Source organism: Zea mays, chromosome 9 (assembly GCF_902167145.1).
Source record: "Zea mays cultivar B73 chromosome 9, Zm-B73-REFERENCE-NAM-5.0, whole genome shotgun sequence".
Classification (NCBI taxonomy): Eukaryota; Viridiplantae; Streptophyta; class Magnoliopsida; order Poales; family Poaceae; genus Zea; species Zea mays.
In genome coordinates, this window is record NC_050104.1 from 149,003,102 (window position 1) to 149,028,410 (window position 25,309).

The 25,309-nt window shown below is 45.0% G+C and overlaps 1 protein-coding gene and 1 pseudogene across 1 annotated transcript; one reads left to right on the forward strand and one right to left on the reverse strand.

The window, feature by feature from the left end:
• Positions 1-5,698: 5,698 nt before the first annotated feature.
• Positions 5,699-6,690, reverse strand: LOC103639367 (probable tRNA N6-adenosine threonylcarbamoyltransferase). Its single transcript, XM_020544205.2, has 2 exons — positions 6,571-6,690; positions 5,699-6,478 (listed from the first exon to the last, which is right to left on the reverse strand). The coding sequence occupies exons 1-2, from the start codon at positions 6,673-6,675 to the stop codon at positions 6,077-6,079; spliced, it is 507 nt and encodes a 168-aa protein (XP_020399794.1). The 5' UTR covers positions 6,676-6,690; the 3' UTR covers positions 5,699-6,076.
• A 10,094-nt stretch (positions 6,691-16,784) lies between these two features.
• On the forward strand, positions 16,785-17,878 carry LOC103640380 (oryzain alpha chain-like; annotated as a pseudogene).
• The last annotated feature ends 7,431 nt before the right edge of the window (positions 17,879-25,309 follow it).

Below are 25,309 nucleotides of genomic sequence, written 5' to 3' on the forward strand. Positions count from 1 at the left end.
AATTGGAAAGCGAACCGTGCTGTCTACATCATTTATCGGTGGTCCTCGTGACATGAGACGTCGGTATATGGATGCTATGGCCCTTGTGCGGAAGTTTGGGAAGCCAGACATATTCCTCACTATGACGTGCAACCCCAATTGGGATGAAATAACCAGAGAGCTTCTCCCTATGCAGTCACCACAAGATCGTCCGGACCTTGTTGTTCGCATATTCCGTGCAAAACTAGAGGAACTGAAGAAGAGATTGACTAAGCATCATATTCTTGGAAAAATCCGAGCTTATGTCTATGTCGTGGAGTTCCAGAAGCGAGGTTTGCCTCATGTCCATTTCCTACTCATCATGCAGAGAAAGTACAAGCTAACTTGTCCTGATCAGTATGATCACCTTATCTCCGCTGAGATCCCTGACAAGAAGAAGTACCCTGAACTATACAAGATGGTTATCAAGCATATGATGCATGGACCGTGCGGGTTGCTAAATCCTAAATGCCCATGCACTAAGGGTCGTGCTTCATGCAAAAACCATTATCCTAGAGCTTTTAGCAATGCAACGTCTCAAGGAAAGGATTCATATCCTATTTATAGGCGTCGTGATGATGGGCGTAAGGAAACAGTTCGAGGTTGTGAATTGGACAACAGATGGGTCGTCCCTTACAACCCTTACCTCCTCCGGCTCTTCAACTGTCACATCAATGTTGAGGCATGCGGGAGCATCAAGGCTGTCAAATACTTGTTCAAATACATATACAAAGGCCACGATCGTGCGTCTGTGGCTGTGACAGACGCAAACAAGGCTGATGGTGACGTTGATGAGATCAAGCAGTATAGAGATGCTAGGTGGGTGACCCCTCCAGAAGCCCTTTGGAGGATATTCAGCTTTGATCTAAGTCAAAACTCTCCTCCAGTGATGCAACTGCAGCTCCATCTTGAAAACATGCATATGGTGTCATTTCACGAGCGTGCTAAAGTAAATCATGTTGTCCAACGTCCAGGTGCCGATAGGTCAATGCTTATGGCATATTTTGAGGCAAATAGGCTACACGAGGAGGCTCGGGGCATCCTTTACCGTGATTTTCCTGAGTGGTACACTTTGCAGCAAGGCAAAGTGTGGCAAAGGAGGAAACGAAACACGGGTGGATAGGTTGGTAGAATAGTCTCTGCTCATCCAGCTGAGGGGGAGCGCTTTTATCTTCGACTTCTCTTAAACCATGTGACGGGTGCTACCTCCTATGCGGATCTAAGGACAGTAGATGGTGACACACTACCATCTTTTCGTGAGGCAGCACAAAGGAGGGGACTGCTTGAAGCAGACGACACAATAGATGAGTGTCTCAACGAAGCCGCTATTTACCAAATGCCGTCAGCACTACGAAGGTTGTTTGCAACAATACTGGTATACTGCGAGCCGAACGATGTGGCAGAATTATGGCAGAGACACCTTGACTCAATGTCAGAGGACTATCACCGTAGTACTCAAAGCAAAACCCATGTGCAACAGATGGTCTTGATTGACATTAGAAACATTTTGCAGTCAATGGGTAAAGACATAAAGACATTCCCTCTCCCTGCTATCATCGACAAATATGACGATTCACATGGTACTGATAGAGAGATTTACGAGGAGGAAAGTATCGAGCCGACAGCAGAGGACGTTGCTATGAAAGAAACCCTAAATGTGGAGCAGAGGTTTGCCTATGATAAGATCCTATCTGTCGTTGACACCAATAACGGTGGAGTGTTCTTTGTGGATGGGCCTGGTGGGACTGGAAAGACCTATCTGTATAAGGCATTGCTTGCGGCACTACGCAGTCAGGACAAGATTGCAGTTGCAACAACTACATCTGGTGTTGCGGCTTCCATATTGCCTGGGGGGAGGACTGCCCATTCACGCTTCAAGATACCACTTACTATTGATGATGGTGCTGTATGTAGCTTCACGAAACAAAGCGGGACAACAAAGTTGCTACAAAAAGCATCGCTCATTATCTGGGACGAGGCATCAATGACTAAGAGACAAGCAATTGAGGCGCTAGACAATAGCATGCGTGATATAATGGGACGGCCTGGGCTGCCCTTTGGTGGGAGGACTGTTGTGTTAAGGGGGTGATTTCAGACAAGTACTCCCTGTTGTACGCAAGGGGTCAAGGGCTCAGATAGTTGCTGCCTCTCTACGGAGTTCTTACCTCTGGGAATCCATGTGCCACCTAAAGCTTGTTCAAAACATGAGGGCACAGAGCGACCCATGGTTTGCAGAATATTTGTTGCGCGTCGGTGGTGGAACTGAGGAAGCGAACAACGATGGTGATGTTCGTCTTCCAGATGAGGTATGTGTGCCATATACTGGTAATGACCGCGACCTTGATAGACTGATAGATGACATTTACCCCAATCTAAATGAAAACATGTCTAACACAAGCTACATCACTTCAAGAGCAATATTGTCTACACGGAATGACTGGGTGGATATGATAAATATGAGGATGATCGATCGTTTCCAAGGGGAGCAGATGATGTACCATAGTTTTGACACCGCGGTGGATGATCCTAATAACTATTACCCATCGGAGTTTCTAAACACGCTGACTCCTAATGGACTACCCCCGCACGTTCTGAAGCTCAAAGTTGGATGCCCAATCATGTTGCTTAGGAATATAGACCCTGCTAATGGACTTTGCAATGGCACGAGGTTGGTGGTTCGTGGTTTCCAAAAAAACAGTATTGATGCTGAAATTGTCCTTGGCCAACATGCTGGAATGCGAATTTTCTTGCCTCGTATACCCCTGTGCCCCTCTGATGATGAGATGTTCCCTTTCCAATTTAAAAGGAAGCAGTTTCCGATAAGACTAAGTTTTGCCATGACAGTTAACAAGGCCCAGGGCCAGACGATTCCTAATGTTGGTGTGTACTTGCCGGAACCAGTGTTCTCTCATGGTCAACTTTATGTTGCTCTATCAAGGGCCACCGCTCGATCAAAAGTGAAGATACTTGCCATTCCAGTCCACGATGAGAAGAAGAAGAAGAAGGGGGTTGAAAGGAACTCAGCGATAAATGGCGCAACATACACAAAGAATATCGTTTATAAGGAGGTCCTTACGCCGTAACTGACATTGATGAATGAATGGCAATTAACAACTTGTAATGCACTTAATTATTTTGGTTTTTAGGTGATGATGTATTTTTGTTTTTTATTTCTCTATTTTGGCTCCTTTTTAGCTTCCTATTGTTTAGTGGTCATTTGGTTGATACAACAAAGAAAGCAGATGAGCATTGAATAGATGTTATTGAATACACATAATTTAATTTGAAAATGCACATTTGAATTTGAAATGATCTGACAAGCAAGTTGTGATTTCCATCTATCTTAATGATCACCTAAATAACATATTATAAAACTCAGACTGAATTACATCTTCCTTTTCTCTCCAGTTTCCAGGTGTAACCTTGAGCTATTGTTACGGTCGGGAACATTTATAGGCGCTCGTAACAGGGGTTAATTAGGCAAAAGGAGGGGTATTTGGGATCAATCAGGAAGGTCTGGTTCAGCAATAAACAAGCAATTACAGCCAATCTCATTTTCACCTCCTTTCTAATCATGCTGCTGCTAGCAGGATCAAAACTTTTTTCTGTAAGCATATGTGTAGCCTTTGAGGATCTGCTGTTGAGCATAGCCTCATATGTCATGAACATTAAGAACTCAAGAAACATGCATCTTCCTATGTCCTCGTTGTTAGCCTGGGGGTCATCCTCCATTTCCCTTCGTGCCCCGTCAATTATATTTCTTGTAGCACCATCAAAAACAAAAGAATCTTCTCTGAGCTTCTCAGCCCACATGAGGGCTCTATTCCCAAATCCTTGCTTGCAGAAATGAGAAAGGAAAACGTTGAGTGTGATAGTGTTTGGCTTAAAAGCCATTTTAATAAGCCTGCCAGTAAGTATCATTGCTCGATCAAGAACATTACTGCAAATGCCATCCATTAATGTGTTGTACGTAACAAAATTTGTTTGAATATGTCTGGGAAGGCGAGCACATGTGCAGTGTGAAGAGCCATTTCAATGTTTGGAAGGCAAACTCATGTTCTCGAGTCCACTGAAACACTAAGCCCTGTTTGGCAACTTAGTTTTTTCATAGTTCCAAAACAATACCACGGTATTTACGAATACTGTAGTTTTTCAGTCAAAAGGTGTTTGATAGCTCATCTAAAAACTTTGTAACTTAAACCATAATATTGCTAATACTGTAATATTTTTAGAGTATATAAAACCTGGGTCTGCATCCAAGTTTTACATTGTGCGCGCGAAGTCGCTGGCCCTGCCCAGCTACGGTGCTGCTGCCTGCTGATGTGTGTGCCAGGCCAAATCCACCACCGCTGCTTCACTACGCCCGTAGCATGACCCACTTTCTTTCCAAATCAGATCTGCATCTTCTACCAGAATGTCACAAAATATTGACGGCCCGTTACCAGTCGCATGTCTGTCTTACATGAATGACACCCGATCCGTAGACAACATATAACACACCTACGAACAAGATCTACTATGCTTGCCGAATCAGATTTGCATCAAGAAGCGTATCCAGTGTCCATGATCTGCGTAGCGTCACGAAAGGTAATACGACCATAACAAAACCATTGTCCACATTCCAAGGACATTCGCTTCTGGATAATGCAATCTATACACGTTAGTTGGGGGTGGGGTTTATAAGACAACATATCTTGTGCATCAACCTGTGCACCCAGACATTTAGAGACATTCAATTCGCATCCAACACATAAGCGTAGTAGTTTTTTCTTGCAAAACAAAACACCCACATAATAATCCAATGTATATGTTTTACAGAAAACCACCACCTCAGCTGATGTCCATTGGATGTGAATCGAAATAACTTCCCACGTTCCCAAGAATCAAATGTCGATCCAAAAGAGGCTGCTTTAGAACCTTAACAGATTATCATAACAAGAGTAACTTAAGAGTTAAGCTAGCTTTGCAGAAATGTGTCTATTAGTTTACAACAATAATAAGTTCACTCGATGAAGTAACTAACTAGAATGTTAAGGTGATTGGTGAGGTTTGATACATGTCAGCTATCTTCAGGTATGTCAGGCATACGACATATTCATTTTACCTGCTGTAGTTCATACAACAGCACAACTATTCTGAGCCCCTGCCATGTGCCTGGAGAAGGCTTTTCCCAAACAGAGCAAAGATATCACATTTAGATGTGGAACTATAGATGATATTGTTTGACACTGTTTGTAGAGTGGAGTTTGAGATAGGGGATGGGATAGGAGATCAGTTGGTAATAGCCTTAGGAGTGGTTCTAGGCTTTACCATACAAGCATTTACTCTTTACTGTCTGACAGAAAAGAAACAACCTCATCAGATTGCGGCTGCTCAGAAGTAAAACACATGAGGATATGCAGTGAAGCATAAAAAATATATAATGGTTCCTTCTGTTTCGTATTGTCCAAAAACATATGCATAGTTTTGCATCTAACAGCATGGTTTGCACACTAGGTAAAACTCATGCACTAGAAAACTTCATTTGTAGAGCATATTCATCATGTAGAAAAATCAAACGCACGAAAAGTGGGATCACACCCACCATCGTATCATCCACAACTCCACATGAATTGCCAAGTACTCCTTCCATTTCAAATTATGACACGTTTTTGGGTTTTCTAGATACATCGCCTTAACTATATATATCCAGACATAGTGTACACCTAAGTACATAGGTTCCTGTTTGGAACCCCTAGAGATATTAGTTAGCTAGCTAACAAATTGTTAGCTGGGTTGAGTCAGCTAATGAACTAATTGTTAGCTGTGAGTTAGCTAACAAATAATTGGGATATTAGTTGTGGGTGTTTGAAACCTATACAACTAATTTTAGCAGTATTAGCTCTAGAGGTTCCAAACAGGGTCATAGCAAACACTATGCATCTAGAAAAGCAAAATGTCTTAGAGTTTGGAATAGAGGGAGAGTAATTGGTAGCGATTGTCTCCAGCAATCCAAATTGCATTAGCTATCATGCAAAAACATTAGCAGCAAGACAAAATTGTAAAGGCCAATTATACCTCAGTAATCTATAACGATTGGTGTCGCCATGGAGGCTTCATCTATAGAAACTTCAGCAATTGCATCTGAATGGGTGTTATTTAGCACCGGCATCTCCTTCTCTCTCCAAATTGCATGAACTTCATCAGTTCGGAATCTTTGTGTAAATGTCGACTCCTCAAGGGGAGTGGTCATGCCATGTGCATATGCCAGTAAACCAGTATATGCAATCATTGCCCCATTGTCTATACAATAGCGGTCATCAGTTGCAAACAGCCTACCCCCTCTTTCTGAGCACATAATCTTCATCATCTCCTGTAAACGTTCGTTGCAACCGACGCCACCAACAATAAGAACGTCCTTTGAATCACAGTGTGCCATGGCACTTTCAGTAATTTCGACAAGCATGGCAAAGATAGTTTCCTGAGAAATTAGGACTTTCATCAGTGTCACTGTCAAGAAAGCATAACCAATTATTATCCACAAGGGGGAAAAGTTTAAGAGCATGCAAGTACCTGCAATGAGTAGCATAGGTCCGCAGGTGTGCACTCATTATTTTTAAGCTTTTCAATCGTCGCAGCTTCAATAAAGCTCAATATGCCACTAAATGACACATCCATACTCTTCACAACATAAGGGACATCAATGAATTGTTCTCCCTTCTTTGCAAGCTGGACAAGGAAAATAAATATGGTAAATTAAGAAACCAAACTCAAGGATGAGAAAAGAATGCGCCATATTGTACAAAAACATAAATCTGTTCAAGCTTCAAAGTGAAAATGTCTTCAAAAACAAAACAAAAATGAAAGAAAAATGCTAATGGTGACAGCTAATACAATGATGAAGGTAGAATGGTAGATAACAATACCATGTGGAACTACTTCAGAAGTAGTCTCTTGAAAGATTCACACAGACATAATCTATAGTGTCAACAATGTTAATAATAGTATCGAAGTTCAATCTTAACATAGGCCAATCAAATGGGGACTTCCTGGGATTATCCTATAAGCTCAAGCCCTATGTATCCAGGGATAAAATGTGAAGGCTTCCAGGGCTCAAAAGCTTATTGTCCATCCATCTACACGACCACTCAAATAATTTAGCACATACAGCCAACCAAACACCATTCAACACATGCAGCCCTACTTCAGACAGTCAGCTAAATTTAGTCTCAATTTATTCGAATAAAGGTTTGAGAAAAAGGAACATATATAGAATGAAGCTAATTATGACCCCATACTGGTCAAAGTGCTTAAACGACCAAACAACCCATTGGATACATTTGACCTGGCCGTGATACAATAAATGTTCATCAGCTGTATGTAAAAAGATAAGTTCTGTTGGCTGATTGTATGAGTTGGCAAAATAAGAGTAAGATAGTGTTTGGCTACCTACATGTGTTAGTTTAAAAGAAAACAAGGAAACATAAGTGATTGCATAGACTGAATAAATCTATGGTGAACTTCATTATGCAAGCAATGCCACTCTGCCTCATATTCTGCTCTAACTTAAAGGCTTCAGTCATATTGCCTGCCTTACAAAGTGTAGATATGATGGAGTTGTAAGTAATATTGTTTGGTACAATTCCTCTGCTCGTCATCTCAGCAAATGCCTGATAAGCCTCATTCACGTAATCTAATCGGCTTAGGCCATTAATATATGCTGAGAAGGCAATAAAATCAGTCTGCAAACCATTTTTGCCCATATCATCCCAGCATTTCAGTGCGCCAACTGCATTACCGTCTCTGAAGTATGCATCCAAGCTGATAGTAAATGATGTACTTAGACAATATCCTTTGCTAACCATGTGCTCTAAAAGAAGCTGTGCCTCATCAAGTCTTACTTGATTGCAGAGTCCCATTATCAAGTAATTAAAAGTAGACGAGGATGGTGCCAGTCCTAACTTGTTCATAATTCTATACAGTTCAGAAGCTTCTTCGTGGAGTCCCTCCTTACTATAAGCAGCGATCAATGCATTAAATCCAGTAACACGCAATGGAACACCCTGCTCAATAGCACCAAGCAGAAGCTCCCAGGCATCATCCAATCGATGATCCCAACAAAGCCTACAGACCAACATATCCAACCCATCAGCCGACATATGTGAACTAAACATGTCATGGTCATGGACTAACTGGGCAGCATACCCGAACTTGTGAGCTCTAGCAACAATAATGTTGAAGGTGCAGGAGTCTGGCACTAATCCCCTCGCTTGCATCTCCCTATAGGCTGCACTGGCCTGATCCATCTGTCCACTCTTTGCATATCCATCAATCCAAACATTGAACGTGATTGTATTTACTTGGATCCCCACCTGGGCCATTTGATCGAACAGCCTCCTTGCTTCTGGCATCCTCCCCTCATAGCATTTTATAAGGAGCAATGTTGTATATTTGCAATAATGCCATGATATACATCCTATAAGATCAATGGCATCGGGTATACTTAATCAAAATAGGATGGTGGCAGGCCTGTGTCCCTTTCCTTCGTAAGTTTATACAAGTTCACTTGTCACATCTATATGAATGAAGAACTTAAGCTAAAGTTCGTTTTTTATTTAGTTTCGTGCTATTTGACGATGTACTTTATATACTTAAAATACTTTTGTCAATAAAATTATGTTTGACACTTTTAATCTGATGGGTAGTTGGTACAGACCAAATCACAATGGATATAGTGGTGGAGAAAGGAAATGTCGATGTTGGCAATACTGCTGAACCATCGTATGAGGTTGTGTCTAGAAGTGGTTGTTCAGCACAATTGTCAACTAATGACACCGATGAACATGAATTGGGTAAGTGCTATTATCAATTACAAAAAACTAAGGTATGCATAATAAATATTTGTTTGACACTTAATTCTTCTCTTGTGCGCCATATATATAGAGAGCGAGGATAGTAAGGTCAGTGTTGGTAATGCTGCAAAACAATCACACGATGTTGTGGGAGTAGGCATTGACTGTATTTTCAATCATGTAAAAGTGTCAACTGAAGCCGATCTTGGGCCACAACCGGGTAGGCTCTCTTATCTACACTCCTAAATGTAAATATTGTCTTATGAGTACTCCTAACAATGCTTTTGTCAAGATACTTATGTTTCATTCACTCCTCATACAGATGTGATACACCTGACATCTTTGGATGTTCCAAATGAATCAAGTCAAATATGTTCTGATGCGGATATGGTAAAGCAGAACCAACAAGATGCTTTGGATACACTTATTAGAATATCACAACATAAGAAACCAAAGAAATTGAATGTAGCTCGAGTTGTCTCTGAAGGTAATTTTTTTGTTCTTGCCTTATTGCATCTTATTGGTTTTCGCATATATCATTTGCTTATTAAGTATAATATTTTTCATTGTATAGATTATAAGTGCACCCCAGAAGATGTTCAGCTTATTGAATACATTAAAACATTACCGGGGAAACAAGTTGTGGTGAACATCGACAGCGCATGGTTAAATAGAAATGATATGGAATGTCTTTTTCATGGTGACATGCAATTGTCTGACAAAGTAAGTACATTTGTATGTCCATATTATATACAGTAATAAAGTATATATATTTATAATTATCATATTATACAGTATGGTATACATATTTAAAGCTAGCATGTATATTTGATCTGTTAATTGTATTCTTTTGGTGTACAGGCCCTCAATGCATATATACACTGTATTAGGGGTGAAGAGCATTTACTTCATAGAGAAGGTGGAAAGGTCTTCTTGGAGAACACATTCATTTCCAGTCTGCTTAAGCGTGATGGCGACCCTAAGGTGCTCTTAAATTGTAAGGAAGACACAATTGAACAAAGGGTGGACAACTATTTACAGTCTGACATGGTTGACCTAAAACTCATCTCATTTTTTATATATGTAATATGTAATATATTGGTGCACAATACTTACAAATTAATGTTAATGTATGTTCTATGAAGGTGTTCCTTCCAATGAATATAGAAGATTTTCACTGGTACCTGGCAGTTCTGAATGCAAAAAAAAGTGAGGTACATGTACTCGATTCTATGGGACAACAAATAACGGATCGCCGAGACCTTTATACTACAGTGAGTAATCATTTCTTTTATATTATGATTATTTCATCATTACATTATTTGTTATCTATAAATCTTGATATGTTTTATATATACACATAGTTAAAAGGTCTAGAAAGACAGATTAAACTTGCAGCAAAACATAAAGAGCTTTACCAAGGCAAGTGGTCGAACCTTGATGTTGCATCATGGCCAGTTATAGAGAAGATCACAACACAAATGCAAACCGATGGGTAAAATTCATGTGACCACAACTCTACAAAATTGGTTTTATTTATTTTCATATATACATAGAAACTCACCTGATCTGTTAAATTTCATATTAGGGTATCTTGCGGGCTATGGATGATAAACTATATGGAATACTGGACATGATCCTCCCTATCTGATAACGTAACTCAGGTAGAGGACGTATATTTATTTATAGGAACAATGTTTCTTTTGTTTTAATTTATATTTATATACTTGTAGGATGATATAACAATGTTTAGGTTTAAGCTACCTGCAATATTATGGGACTCGAGATTAAACACAAAGAAAGGACATCAAAATCTTGACCACAATGTGGATGAAGATGGAGAGAGTTCAAGTGATGTTCAAATAATCGATACTCCATGTGAGTTATCTAAATCGTCAAATACATCACATCAGATTGAACCATATATATCTCCATATGTTCTGCCTGCTAAAGTAACATCAACAAACACGCAAGAACTGATGTTTGTATTATGCACATATATCATGGGGATAGACAACGACAAATATTTAAAGTAAGTTAATTCTCATTTCATATAGTATATGCATGGTAAATATTCAACACATATGTACTTGATTTAACTATAAAAACAATTGTTCATTTAATAGGAAACATTGGATTCAGAGCACTAAACCTTATCCAATTTCTTTAAGTCTTCAAAAACTTAAAGATATATTGGATGTAAATAAGCCGATGGATACAGATTGTTTTAACATGGCTGTTCGGATGATCGCATGCAATGATTCCTTGTTCTTGTTGGAAGACAAATACCACTACATGGATCTACAGTTCTGTGTAAGTTCAAGTAATTAGTCTTCATTCATATAAGTGTGTTCATTATATAATTATTTTACTAACAAAAAGTAGTCCATAACTAAATTTGGTCGAGACCCTCGCCTTCGTGCAAAGCCAGATATCAACATGTTGGCAAAATTATTAGAATGTTGGCCTGACATGGAGTACGATGTTTCAGATTGCAAACAAGTAAGCTATACTCTTCATCATTTTTGTAATCTTGTTTTTTCTCTTACTTGAACTATTTTTTTAACTTGCAGATTCTATTGCCCTTTTCTTTCTTGGGTCACTTCACCTTATATGTACTTAACATAGACACTAGAAGCATCTATATAATGGACTCCATGCCTATACCATCATGGTTTAAGGGTGATCATCCTAGCATGCATTATATTCATAATATACATTATATTGCCAATAATATGAATGCTGCCATGGAATTGGCCAATCCTACATGGAAAGACGATATTTATATGTGGCGTCATATAGTACCAACATGGGTTCCAAGAACATTAAACTGGTATTTTTTTAACCCGAACAACTTATTAATTTTGTCTACATATATGTAACAACGTATTATTTTAATTTGTAGGGATTTATCTGGCTTTCTTGTTATCAACTTTATGCACGATTGGAATGGTATAAGGTTACCCTGCATTTGCACTGTGAGTACCCAATTTGTTCTAATACTTTGTCAATATTGTTCTTCTATAATTGATTATTAATCGTGTTCTATGATATGTAATAATGAATGTGCAGAATGGGAATGACCTGAGGACCAAATTCTTAGTAGAATTATTGAAGTACAAGGACAATGAATCCAAAGACAACATTCCAGAAGAAATACAAGAAATTATTAGGCACATCAGATAGATATGATTTTATTTGTAATGATACTCAACTTATTATCCTAATTAATTTTATTGCCTTTTAGGTTCGTAGTATCGTTAGGAACATTTGCCAACATATATTTTAGTTATATGTTGCACATATGAAGGCAGTTCAGTTTTTTGTACTTTCAAAGATGCATTGGTGTTTTAGAAGCTTCAGCTTATCCTACTGTAATACTGTGCTTAAAAGACTCCTATGGGTTTCCATCTTTTTATTGGAAACGAAGTACCATACTATTGTACTGTACAGTGACTTACAGGTATGGAGGGTTAGGGCTCATCGCACCTTCTAGCTTCGTGAGTCAAATGATTTTATAATTATTTCCTTTCTATGCTTATGTTCTTATATTTTGTGCTAAGCTGAACAGTGCTTGGTTGTAGTGAGCACAAAGGGATCTTTCTAGCTTACTCGAGGTAGCAGGCAACTGGCGACTGGTGAAACCACAGACTGGTGCCACCAAAGTGGAAGAAATACACTCAAAGAACCATCCTGTCAGTCTCCTTGTCATAGAGCATTCACCTTTTCTTGCAGGTAACTTGGGCTCGACTTACTGACACGAGCAATAGTCTGATAACGCTATAAGACACCGATGTGCAATGGTCGCCGCCCTCTTTGGGATTATGCAGAGGTCAGAGAAACAAATAGCTATATTTTTCAAAGAAAAGAAAAAAATAAGAACATGTATCCTACTGTCTCCATTCACTTATTATGATTTATGATGTTAGGAACAACTAGATAGTGTTGCCGGCAAAGCACCAATACTATCACCAAATATTATTGCCCAACTTACTATAAGCAACACATAATCTTATTCTTGTAATTTCCTAAATCCTAACGAATAGGAAAAGAGGGCCACCCAACTTACAAAGTCTTTTTTGTTTGCATAGGATTATCTGTAATTCTGAATGAAAATTTGTGTGGCACCGTTGAACAGCTAAAGCTAAGCAGGGAGTGCCTTGCCTTCTCGCTCTCTGTTACAAGCCTACAAGACTGATCAATTATACCATCCAGGTGGCAATTGGAACGGTGTCCATCTGCTACCAATCCAATTTTTCTGCTAATTTGTTTTCCTATCATGGAATAGTTTGATGTTGTGCTAAAATAATTTATGTACACCTTTCTTCCTTCATGGCCTTGATGTTCTTACCTTCAAGAGCATATTGTCTGCTTATACGTGATAATATGGTTGCTATTTGTTCATCATTCATGAATAGAATGTTCACATGAGCTTACCAGTACAATTAATCTAACCAAAGGGTTATATCTTTCTTGCTTTTGGATCTGGACTTACTAAATCTTAATTATTAATTTATATGGCTCGTGTACCCTCTCTTGTAGTTGTGGAGTCCAAGGACAGAAGGATCTCAGTTGCTTTAGCATTTGCTGGTCATCAAGAAGGTGATGTTGTTGTCTCCTCACTCACTAAACTCTCTACTTGTCTCGTCACCATTTCACTGCATGGCATGGCATTCAACTTTCAAATAATACAATTTATGCATTCAAGTATATGGAACAATCTGAAATCACCAAATGTAATCCACCAGAGGTGGTTAGAAAATGCCAAAAAGGACCAAACAGGAATATGAAAGGCTTCAAAATGTAGTCCCCTTTACTGTGACTACATTCTTATTTTTAAGATTTGAAGGATATTCACTTCATATGCCCTTTACACAAAAGGAACCATTTAGGTCCAAGCTATCAACAATAAGGACCTTAGGCAGTGTAACCCTGATTCTAATGTTAATACTTTGAGAATTAAACTGGTTTACAATATCATCGTATTCCTGTTTGGTACACTTGGTAATTTCAGATTGTTCTCCCAAAGCTGCTTGTAGCCTCCAAACCTGAAAGTGGGAAAGGGGAAGTTAATGTTTGCGATGATGTGAACCAAACATGAATATGAAAGGCTCCAAAATATAGTCCCCTTTGCCATGATTGCATTCTGATTCAAAATGTTTGGTGGTTTCAGTACATTCTAGATGTTTCCCACTTGATAATCTTTGTTTTCTAACAGAAAAATGTTCTGTACCAATGCATGTGCCTCTAAGGCCTTGGCAGCAACAAGGCTATGGAAATTCTGATGTAGGTAAGTCATTTTCTGTTCTTTATCATTGCCGAATTCATGATCTATCATCTACAGTCAATGAAGTACTGATATTCACAATTTAAATTGCTTCAGTAACAATAGGTTTCAAAACAGTAAGTGAAAGAATTTGATGTAATGAAACAATAGACTGATGTAGAATATGCTGAAAGGGTTGTATGTTTTAAACTTGATATTTATCTTGTTCCTGTTTTGAACGCTTAGTTAGCTTGGTTGATCTGATCCAGATTCTAAACCATAAGGACTGCTTTTGCATTTTTGGGTAAATGAAAAGATAATCTAAATGAAGTTTTTCAAGTTTTCTTATTGTCAAACTAACCACACTTGGCGTGCGATGCTGCGTTAATAAAATTATTTTTGAACCATCTCATACTAATTTCACAGCTCTTTTCCACCCTGCATCTGCCCTCATTTGGATGATTACAAGTTTGTTATGAGATCATGCCTGGTAACCAGAGTTTTTACATGTATGCATTAAGAACTCTGCTATGGATGTACATTTGCTTCAAATGTGGTAGTCTTATCTGAGTTTTGGACCTTGAGTCTTTCATTTTAAAGTTCATATCCTTTCATTAACAATTTCCAGAAAATTAAGTCAATAAGTCCTTGTTATCTCTTTTTTCCTGACCTTGTCATATGAAATCCTCCTGCTTGTTAGGTATGACGGTGATTCAACTATTGGCCATAGATTATACACAGAAGACGTAACAGTTAATTTTAAGCATAATTGGATGGGAAAGGGTGGCCGTTTGACAAAACCGGTTACCAATATTTACTGGGAAACAGTTGCAACTAACCTTGACGAGTTTCTTGAAATATCAGTAAGGGCTTCTGCTTATATATATTTGATGCTCGCTTATATTTTTACTGTATTTGACATAAGATGTTGACAGGAGAAGTTATCCAGAAAGGGTCGTGCTGAATCTATTAACAGTGGATGCCACGCCGCGAGTGACTGTGAGTGGAGCTCCTGCGGACGCCGATCCGCCATCACCGTGGCAAAGAAGGAGCCTGCTCGGCCCTCCGGTGCGCCTGCTCCGCTCGACGCAGGCGACAGTGACCGGTGGATGCCACGCCGCGAGTGACGGTGGGTGCCGCCCCACTCTGCGCTCCCGCGGTTCGAATCCCAGCCACAGGTCACGCTCCTCCCCCTCCCAGTTAGCGTAAGCAGGCGACGGACGACAGTAAACTATTATTAACTGAGATCATTGTCCTAATAAATGTTAGTATTTGTGCAAGTTGAGTGTGCTGCATTGAAATCATCAACTTGTTCTTATGACCGCTATGGACGTCGTAATAATCAGAAATAAAAAAGGTTCTTTTTATATGTTGCCATAGTTTTATTTATTTGTTGAATTCCTGCATCACTTAAAAGTCTGTTTTACAGTTAGTTTGTATTGGCAATTCCTTATAATTTTTCCATTTCTGCCTCTTGTATTTTTAGACTCTAGGCCGTGGAGAGAAATTGAGTGAACTCCAAGACAAGACTTCTGAGCTATATATTCAGGTACATGATCCCTTATGAACGTACAGAGTTATGTGCTTCTTTTCCTTCTATAATGGAATGTGTAATTCAGGCCCAGCAGTTCAAGAAACAGGGAGTGAAGATTCGCAGGAAGACATGGTTACAGAACATGAAAATTAAGTTGGTGATTCTTGGAATCCTTTTGCTCCTTGTAATCATAGTATGGGTATCTGTTTGTCAGGGCTTTGACTACACCAAGCATGAAACATAATAGAAATGGTACAACACTGCTCCCTCCATTTTAAATTATAACATGTTTTGGCTTTTTTTAGATCTATAGTTATGTCTAGACACATAGTTAAAGCTATAAATTCAGAAATGCTAAAACATTTTATAATTTAGGACAGAGGATAGTACTAGCTTGGAGCTGTGATTGTTGTGTCCCAAACAGCCATTGGTTCACGAGATTGTTCCTCTAACGAACAAAAGTATTGTATGAAATTTGGGCACGTTGATTGTTGTGTGCTGTTTTATGGCCTCACCCTTTAACTGAACACAAGTAGTGCCTGACTTTTACTTCACTGTAATATAGTTTAAAAGCATATCTCTTTTTTGTTCATGGTTGGAATTTACTACCTTTCCAGGATTCCTTTGCCACAATGGGTTCTTGAGGAGATGGATAAGGTTCCGGACCTGTCATATACCAATAGATACTAGAAGAGAAACAGAGAATACATATCACCGGGATGTGATATTCTTCCTGTTCTGAAAGGAAGATCACCTATGCAAGCTTACTCCGACTTCATGAGAAGCTTCCGCAATACTTTCGAAGATTACCTTGGGGCCATAGTAACAGTTTGTATTCTCCCTGTTTTTAAAACACATAAGATTAATTCTGAACAAGATCTGATGGTTGCTGGTGGCTGATCCACCAATTAAGCAGGCTTCTTTCAAGAGACTGATGTTGAAGCAGCAAGGAATGCGAACTACGTGGGAGTACCCCTTTGCGGTCGCAGGTGTAAACATAAAGATATTTTCCACTCTATTGTGGTTAGCTTTCACTCTTTTGATTTTATAACTATGTGTTGTTACTTGGCTGCCTTTTTTAATTGATATGCGGGATTTAACAATGATACCGATGGCGTATTGACATTGAAATCTGATCTCTTTCAGGGAGCTGTTGGGCTTTCTCAACAATAGCAGCTGTGGAAGGCATCAACCAGATTGTTACAGGCGACTTGATCTCCTTGTCTGAGCAAGAGCTTGTCGACTGTGACACTTCATACAATCAGGGGTGCAATGGAGGTCTGATGGACTATGCGTTTGAGTTCATCATCAACAATGGCGGAATCGACACCGAGAAGGATTACCCTTACAAGGGCACGGACGGACGGTGTGATGTCAACAGGGTATTTTTTTCGCTTCCATAGTTTTTCCTTGATTTTCCAAAGACCAGCAGCGTCATTTTTACTTACTGCTGATCTTGTGTGTGTGTTGGGTCCATCCATTGCAGAAAAAACGCGAAGGTTGTCACTATTGACAGCTACGAAGATGTACCAGCGAACGATGAGAAGAGTCTGCAGAAGGCAGTTGCAAACCAGCCTGTCAGTGTCGCAATTGAGGCTGCTGGCACAACATTTCAGCTCTACAGCTCGGTAATTCGCGCTCACCTTGCTGCTGGGTTCATCTGTGGACCGTTTGGTTAAATTCCGAGATGAATGATTCAATCATCACTCCATGAATCATCTGCCTTTGTACTGGTGACTAATTATCATTTCCTGGCCTCAGGGTATCTTCACTGGAAGCTGTGGAACAGCGCTGGACCATGGTGTCACGGCCGTCGGCTATGGGACAGAGAACGGCAAGGACTATTGGATCATGAAGAACTCATGGGGCAGCAGCTGGGGCGAGTCCGGGTACGTGAGGATGGAGCGGAACATCAAGGCGTCCAGCGGCAAGTGCGGTATCGCGGTTGAGCCGTCATACCCGTTGAAGGAGGGCGCCAACCCGCCGAACCCTGGCCCCGGCGCCCGCCGTGTGCGACAACTACTACTCGTGCCCTGACAGCACCACCTGCTGCTGCATCTACGAGTACGGCAAGTACTGCTTCGCCTGGGGCTGCTGCCCGCTCGAGGGCGCCACCTGCTGCGACGATCACTACAGCTGCTGCCCCCATGACTACCCCATCTGCAACGTCAGGCAGGGAACCTGCCTCATGGTAAATGCTCGGCCCATCTCGTGATCTTCTTCAGTTAGCTACGAGATCACTGCCAGTTTCTTTCGTCATGGTAAATATATAAGTAGAGACCCAAGTTACAACGACGAAGCAACTAGCTGTACACAAAGCAAGGCAATATTATATTCTCTTCACAAGCCACTTAGCCCTTCAAACCCTCATCCGTTCTCTGTTTTTTACTCCCCTAAAGTATTACAGGAGGATGCTCCAGACTCCACAGAGGTAGATGGACATCTTTTTCAGTGAGCCCTTGGCCTTTGAAGTTGTTCTAATGCAGTCACAACCTGATCCATGCCAGGCCTGCATCGTGCGTCCATCGATAAACATTGCAGCGCCAGGGTTGCCACCTTCTGAGCCGCGGGAAGGGAATACTGGGAACCCAGCCGTGAGTCCAGGACATGAATGACCCTCCTCTTGTTGGTGATGTAAGGTCTAGCCCACTCCACCAGATTGTGCTGACCGGGCGGGCGGTTCTTGTCCAGAGCGCGCTGCCCAGACAGCAGCTCCAGAAGAACCACACCGTAGCTGTACACATCGCTCTTCGCTGTCAAATGGCATGTGTACCATGAGGTTAGCAGTATAAGTTGCCGTAAATTATACATACGCATATCATGTTGACTTCTGCTGCTGTTAGAGCATGTGCGAAATTTTGTATTGACTTGAGTATTCAGAATTTGTGTGTTGACTTGAGTGTCACAATTCCTGATTTCATGGTTGTTCGTGCATGCATTTCAACGCTAAACTTCTACTGTCACCAGTAACTTAGTTTGGAAAAAAACAAAAACGTGTTCTTTGAATTATTTCCTATCAGGCTTGAGAAAGCAATATTTAGTTAGTTTGTTTTTTTTTGTTTCAGGATGTTGCTATTGCTGCGATGGGACCGATCCAAGGACTTCCAGACTACAACTGGTTCAGACGCCGGACCTACATGCTCCGTTACTAAGATCAATCTGCCGGTGTACCATGTTTACAGTGTGCAAGGACAAAGATAAAATTTGCCTCTTACGGCGTCTGTATATCAAGGCCTCAGCACTGCACATCGCTTGCTGTGACAGAGGTTTTTTTCTTCTTCAGAATTTGTTTTATTTCTTTTCTTGCTCAGAATCCACAAATCTGCCAATAATGATAGGCAGGTTCGACTGACGTGGCTTACTTGGGTGGTCAGCCTATGTTATTTTTCTTACAATGAGTCATGACCCTTACCGTTCCATCTTTTGTTGGAAGGTTTTTACTTTGGCAAATAATTTGATGTGGCTCGTTATATGTAAAGATGGTACAATTTTAGCTTGTGCAATTTTTTTTAAACCTTGTTGGAAGGTTATTACATAGAGCAGGTAACTGTTGCGAGAACTAAGCAGTTTGTACTGCTCCCAACCCTTGTAAACTAAGGTTTTTACTAAGCTATAATGGCTCCTCTGTCGCTGTTGTCCGGCAAACCATCACTGGCTATTATATGATCCCGTTGCAACGCACGGGCACTGACCTAGTATATATATATGTTTGGTTAGGAGTGAATCGAAAAGGATCAGAGTGGATTAAATATCTTGCTAGTTAAAATTAAATAGAAAGAAATTCTGAATCCCCTCCGACCGACCGGGATGCAACAGAACAAGGCGTTAAGAAGATCGCAGAGTTTATTCTGTAAACACGTTTTCTTATGAGCCTACCTTGTTAACCAAACTGGTCCCAATTTTGATCCAGACCACATGTGACATGCCTAAGCAACGGACTATATTATTATGGGCCGAATTCATCACTACAGCCATTTGCCAACTCAATAGAAGATGCCAAACGCCAGGACACCAAAGCACAAGTCTTGCTTGGTCCTTGATCGTTTGAGGGCCTAAAATAGATCGGCGGAGCAACAATACCTACCCCCCACTGTGCCCCCAAGTAAGATGGGCTAAATTGCGTCCAAGCCCATTTTGCTCCGTGATGAGCCTCCAGCGTTGTTGCTTGACCCATGTTGCTTGGGAGTAGTAACGCTCTGAAGGCCGGCCTGATTGCATAAAGTCTACTCTCAACTATTACATAATTTCCCACAAAACTATAAAACCGAATACAACTCTATAATTTCCCACAGAACTAGACACATAATCCCATAATTTCCCTCGGTAGGGTTCAGTATCCCTCTACAAATCGAGGCCCAGAGCAGAACTTAAAATAGGGCCCCCATATTTTTATAATATATGTAACGTATGTTGCTAATAAATACTCAAACATATATAGTTTTTTTTATCTCAAGTAAAAAACTATATAATATTTGGTCACATTAAAATTTTCTTCTAACATGTCTTGATGTGAAGTCATTGATGATGACATTAGTATCAATTTTATCCAATACTATCTTCTCGATTCATAAAGCAATCAAACAATTTAATCTTTCTTGCGATATTTTAGACCTTAAAATAATTCTTCAGCAACATCAACTTTGAAAAGCTCCTATCAACTAATGCAACAGTGAAAGGGAATTAGGCTTACACCTATTTCCTAATTGATTTTGGTGGTTGAATTGCACAACACAAATAATTGGACTATCTAGTTTTGTCGGGGACCATAATTAGGGGTACCCTCAAGACGCCTAATTCTCAGCTGGTAACCCCCATCAGCATAAAGCTGCAGAGGCCTGATGGGTGCGATTAAGTCAGGGATCAGTCCATACGAGTGACTCGATCACGCTTCACCCGAGCCTAGCCTCGGACTCGGGCAGCCGACCTCGAGGGACTTCCGTCCCGCCCGAGGCCCCCTTTTTACGGCGGACACATCTCCGGCTCGCCCGAGGCCTTGGCTTCGCTAAGAAGCAACCCTGACTAAATCGCCGCACCGACTGACCAAGTTGCAGGAGCATTTAACGTAAAGGTGGCCTGACACCTTTATCCTGACGCGCGCCCCCGGCAGAGCCGAAGTGACCGCCGTCACTCAGCCGCTCCACTGACCGGTCTGACGGAAGGACAGCGCCGCCTGCGCCACTCCGACTGCAGTGCCACTCAACAGAGTGAGTCTGACAGGCAGTCAGACCTCGCCAGAGGCGCCATAGGAAACTCCGCTCCGCCCGACCCAGGGCTCAGACTCGGGCTAAGACCCGGAAGACGGCGAACTCCGCTCCGCCCGACCCCAGGGCTCGGACTCGGGCTAAAGACCTGGAAGACGGCGAACTCCGCTCCGCCCGACCCCAGGGCTCGGACTCGGGCTAAGACCCGGAAGACGGCGAACTCCGCTCCGCCCGACCCCAGGGCTCGGACTCGGGCTAAGACCCGGAAGACGGCGAACTCCGCTCCGCCCGACCCCAGGGCTCGGACTCGGGCTAAGACCCGGAAGACGACGAACTCCGCCTCGCCCGACCCTAGGGCCCGGACTCCGCCCTGGCCTCTGCCGAACGACTTCCGCCTCGCCCGACCCAGGGGCTCGGGCTCGGCCTCGGCAACGGAAGACAGATTCGACCCCAGCCTCGGAGGAACGCCCACGTCGCCCGGCCTCGGGCGCGGGCCCGCCCACGTCAACAGGGGGCGCCATCATCACTCTACCCCGAGCCGACTCGGGCCGCGGAGAACAAGACCGGTGTCCCATCTGGCCAGCTCCACCAGATAGGCAATGATGGCGCCCCACAAGCTCTGTGACGACGGCGGCTCTCAGCTCTCTTACGGAAGCAGGGGGACGTCAGCAAGGACTCGACCGCTCCGACAGCTGTCCCCCCGCCAAGCTCCATTGCTTCTCCGACAGCCACGACATCACACCAGCAGGGCGCCAAGATCTCTCCGGCTACCACATTGGCATGTACTTAGGGCGCTAGCTCTCCCTCCGCTAGACACGTAGCACTCTGCTACACCCCCATTGTACACCTGGATCCTCTCCTTACGCCTATAAGAGGAAGGACCAGGGCCTTCTCAGAGAAGGTTGGCCGCGCGGGACCGAGGACGGGACAGGCGCTCTCTTGGGGCCGCTCGCTTCCCTCACCCGCGTGGACGCTTGTAACCCCCCTACTGCAAGCGCACCCGACCTGGGCGCGGGACGAACACGAAGGCCGCGGGACTTCCACCTCTCTCACGCCCGTCTCCGGCCACCTCGCCTCTCCCCCCTTCGCGCTCGCCCACGCGCTCGACCCATCTGGGCTGGGGCACGCAGCACACTCACTCGTCGGCTTAGGGACCCCCGGTTTCGAAACGCCGACAGTTGGCGCGCCAGGTAGGGGCCTGCTGCGTGCTGACGAACAGCTTCCCGTCAAGCTCCAGATGGGCAGTCTCCAGCAACCTCTCCGACCCGGGACGGTGCTCCGTTTCGGGAGTCTTGAGTTCATGTCCTTCGACGGCAGCTACGACATGATACTCCTTCCACCGCCGCGCGACAACGACAATGGCGGCCGACAACCCGCCCGCCGGCGGCGGAATCGACGATATCTTCCCCGCGTGGTGGAAGGACAACATTCGAGCTCGCTCCGTCCTCTCCCCCGCCAACGGAGGAGGAGGCGGGGCAACCAAGGCCAAGCGGGAGGTCGCGCTTCGTCGGCCGTCGAGCGAATCGACGCCCCCGACGCCCCGACGGAAGGCACGCTGGGCGTCGACCTCGCGTTCGAGACGAAGGCAAGCGCCGTCCCCCCGCGACACGCTGATCCCGAGCAAGAAGACGACGCCAGCGCGCTTGCGGAAAGCCTGCAGGACGTCGCCCTCGTACCTGGGACGACGGTGCAATCAGTCCCCGATGTGACTACGTCGCTCCCCGTCGACCAAAAGGTACTGACTAACTCCCATCTTACGTCATTTCGACTCGGCCTCAACCCGCCTAGCAATCTTGCTTTGGCGGGCGCTCTCATTGAGGCGAGTGCAACCCCATTGGGGTTTCGTATGCGGTCGCCTTGGGACCGGTTGACGGACGTCTCGATCTACGGGCCCTCTGGGTCCGAGGAAGATGACGATCCCAGCATCTGTTGGGATTTCTCTGGACTTGGCAACCCCAGTGCCATGCGGGACTTCATGACCGCATGTGACTACTGCCTCTCCGACTGTTCCGACGGAAGCCGCAGCCTTGACGATGAGGACTGCGGCCCAAGCCGCGAATGTTTCCACATCGAGCTAGGGGATCCCTCCGAAGGCAACCATCTCGGCATGCCGGAGGACGGTGATCTCCCTAGGCTGGTGCCTCGCGCCGACATCCCACGGGAGCTAGCTGTGGTCCCCGTTCTGGCGGGGGGTCACGACCCACAGCTCGAGCGAGTCCGCGGGGCGCAGGCCAGGCTCAACGAGGGAACAGGAGCGCTTGAGCCGATCCGTCGGGACGTCGGGCAGGTATGGGCTGGCCAACCCCCGGCCGGAGAAATACGTCACCTGCCCCAAGGTCTCCAGCACCGCGTCGCCAATGATGTCAGGGTCAGGCCGCCGCCCGCATCCAGCGGGGTCGGTCAGAACCTGGCAGCCGCAGCGATGCTCCTCCGCGCGATGCCGGAACCATCAACTACCGAGGGTCGGCGAATCCAGGGAGAGCTCAAGAATCTCCTGGAAGGCGCTGCGGCCCAACGGGCCGAGAGCACTGCCTCCCGAAGGCAGGGACACCCCTCGGAACCTCATGCCGCGACTTCCCGATTCATGCGGGAAGCCTCGGTCTACACCGGGCGCACGCGCAACACCGCGCCTGCGGCCCCAGGCCACCTCGGCAACGAGCACCATCGACGCGACCGTCGGCCCCACCTCGACGAAAGGGTGCGCCGAGGCTACCACCCCAGGCGTGGGGGGCGCTACGACAGCGGGGAGGATCGGAGTCCCTCGCCCGAACCACCCGGTCCGCAGGCCTTCAGTCGGGCCATCCGACGGGCGCCGTTCCCGACCCGGTTCCGACCCCCGACTACTATCACGAAGTACTCGGGGGAAACGAGACCGGAACTGTGGCTCGCGGACTACCGCCTGGCCTGCCAACTGGGTGGAACGGACGACGACAACCTCATCATCCGTAACCTCCCCCTATTCCTCTCCGACACTGCTCGCGCCTGGTTGGAGCACCTGCCTCCGGGGCAGATCTCCAACTGGGACGACTTGGTCCAAGCCTTCGCCGGCAATTTCCAGGGCACATACGTGCGCCCCGGGAATTCCTGGGACCTTCGAAGCTGCCGGCAACAGCCGGGAGAGTCACTCCGTGACTACATCCGGCGATTCTCGAAGCAGCGCACCGAGCTGCCCAACATCACCGACTCGGATGTCATCGGCGCGTTCCTTGCCGGCACTACCTGCCGTGACCTGGTGAGCAAGTTGGGTCGCAAAACCCCCACCAGGGCGAGCGAGCTGATGGACATCGCCACCAAGTTCGCCTCTGGCCAGGAGGCGGTCGAGGCTATCTTCCGAAAGGACAAGCAGCCCCAGGGCCGCCCATCGGAAGAGGCTCCCGAGGCGTCTACTCAGCGCGGCGCCAAGAAGAAGGGCAAGAAGAAGTCGCAATCGAAACACGACGCCGCCGACACGGACCTTGTCGCCGCCGCCGAGTACAAGAACCCTCGGAAGCCCCCCGGAGGTGCAAACCTCTTCGACAAGATGCTCAAGGAGCCGTGCCCCTACCATCAGGGGCCCGTCAGGCACACTCTCGAGGAGTGCGTCATGCTTCGGCGCCACTTCCACAGGGCCGGGCCACCCGCGGAGGGTGGCAGAGCCCACGACGACGACAAGAAAGAAGATCACCAAGCAGGAGAGTACCCCGAGGTCCGCGACTGCTTCATGATCTACGGTGGGCATGCGGCGAATGCCTCGGCTCGGCATCGCAAGCAAGAGCGCCGGGAGGTCTGCTCGGTGAAGGTGGCGGCGCCAGTCTACCTAGACTGGTCCGACAAGCCCATCACCTTCGACCAGGCTGACCACCCCGACCATGTGCCGAGCCCGGGGAAATACCCGCTCGTCGTCGACCCCATCGTCGGCAACGTCAGGCTCACCAAGGTCCTGATGGATGGGGGCAGCTGCCTCAACATCATCTACGCCGAGACCCTCAAGCTCCTGCGCGTCGATCTGTCCTCCGTCCGAGCAGGCGCTGCGCCCTTCCACGGGATTATCCCTGGGAAGCGCGTCCAGCCCCTCGGACGACTCGACCTCCCCGTCTGCTTCGGGACGCCCTCCAACTTCTGAAGGGAGACCTTGACGTTCGAGGTGGTCGGGTTCCGAGGAACCTACCACGCGGTACTGGGAAGGCCATGCTACGCAAAGTTCATGGCCGTCCCCAACTACACCTACCTGAAGCTCAAGATGCCGGGCCCCAACGGGGTCATCACTGTCGGCCCCACGTACAAACACGCGTTCGAATGCGACGTGGAGTGCATGGAGTACGCCGAGGCCCTCGCCGAGTCCGAGGCCCTCATCGCCGACCTGGAGAACCTCTCCAAAGAGGTGCCAGATGTGAAGCGTCATGCCGGCAACTTCGAGCCAGCGGAGACGGTTAAGGCCGTCCCACTCGACCCCAGTGGCGACACCTCCAAGCAGATTTGG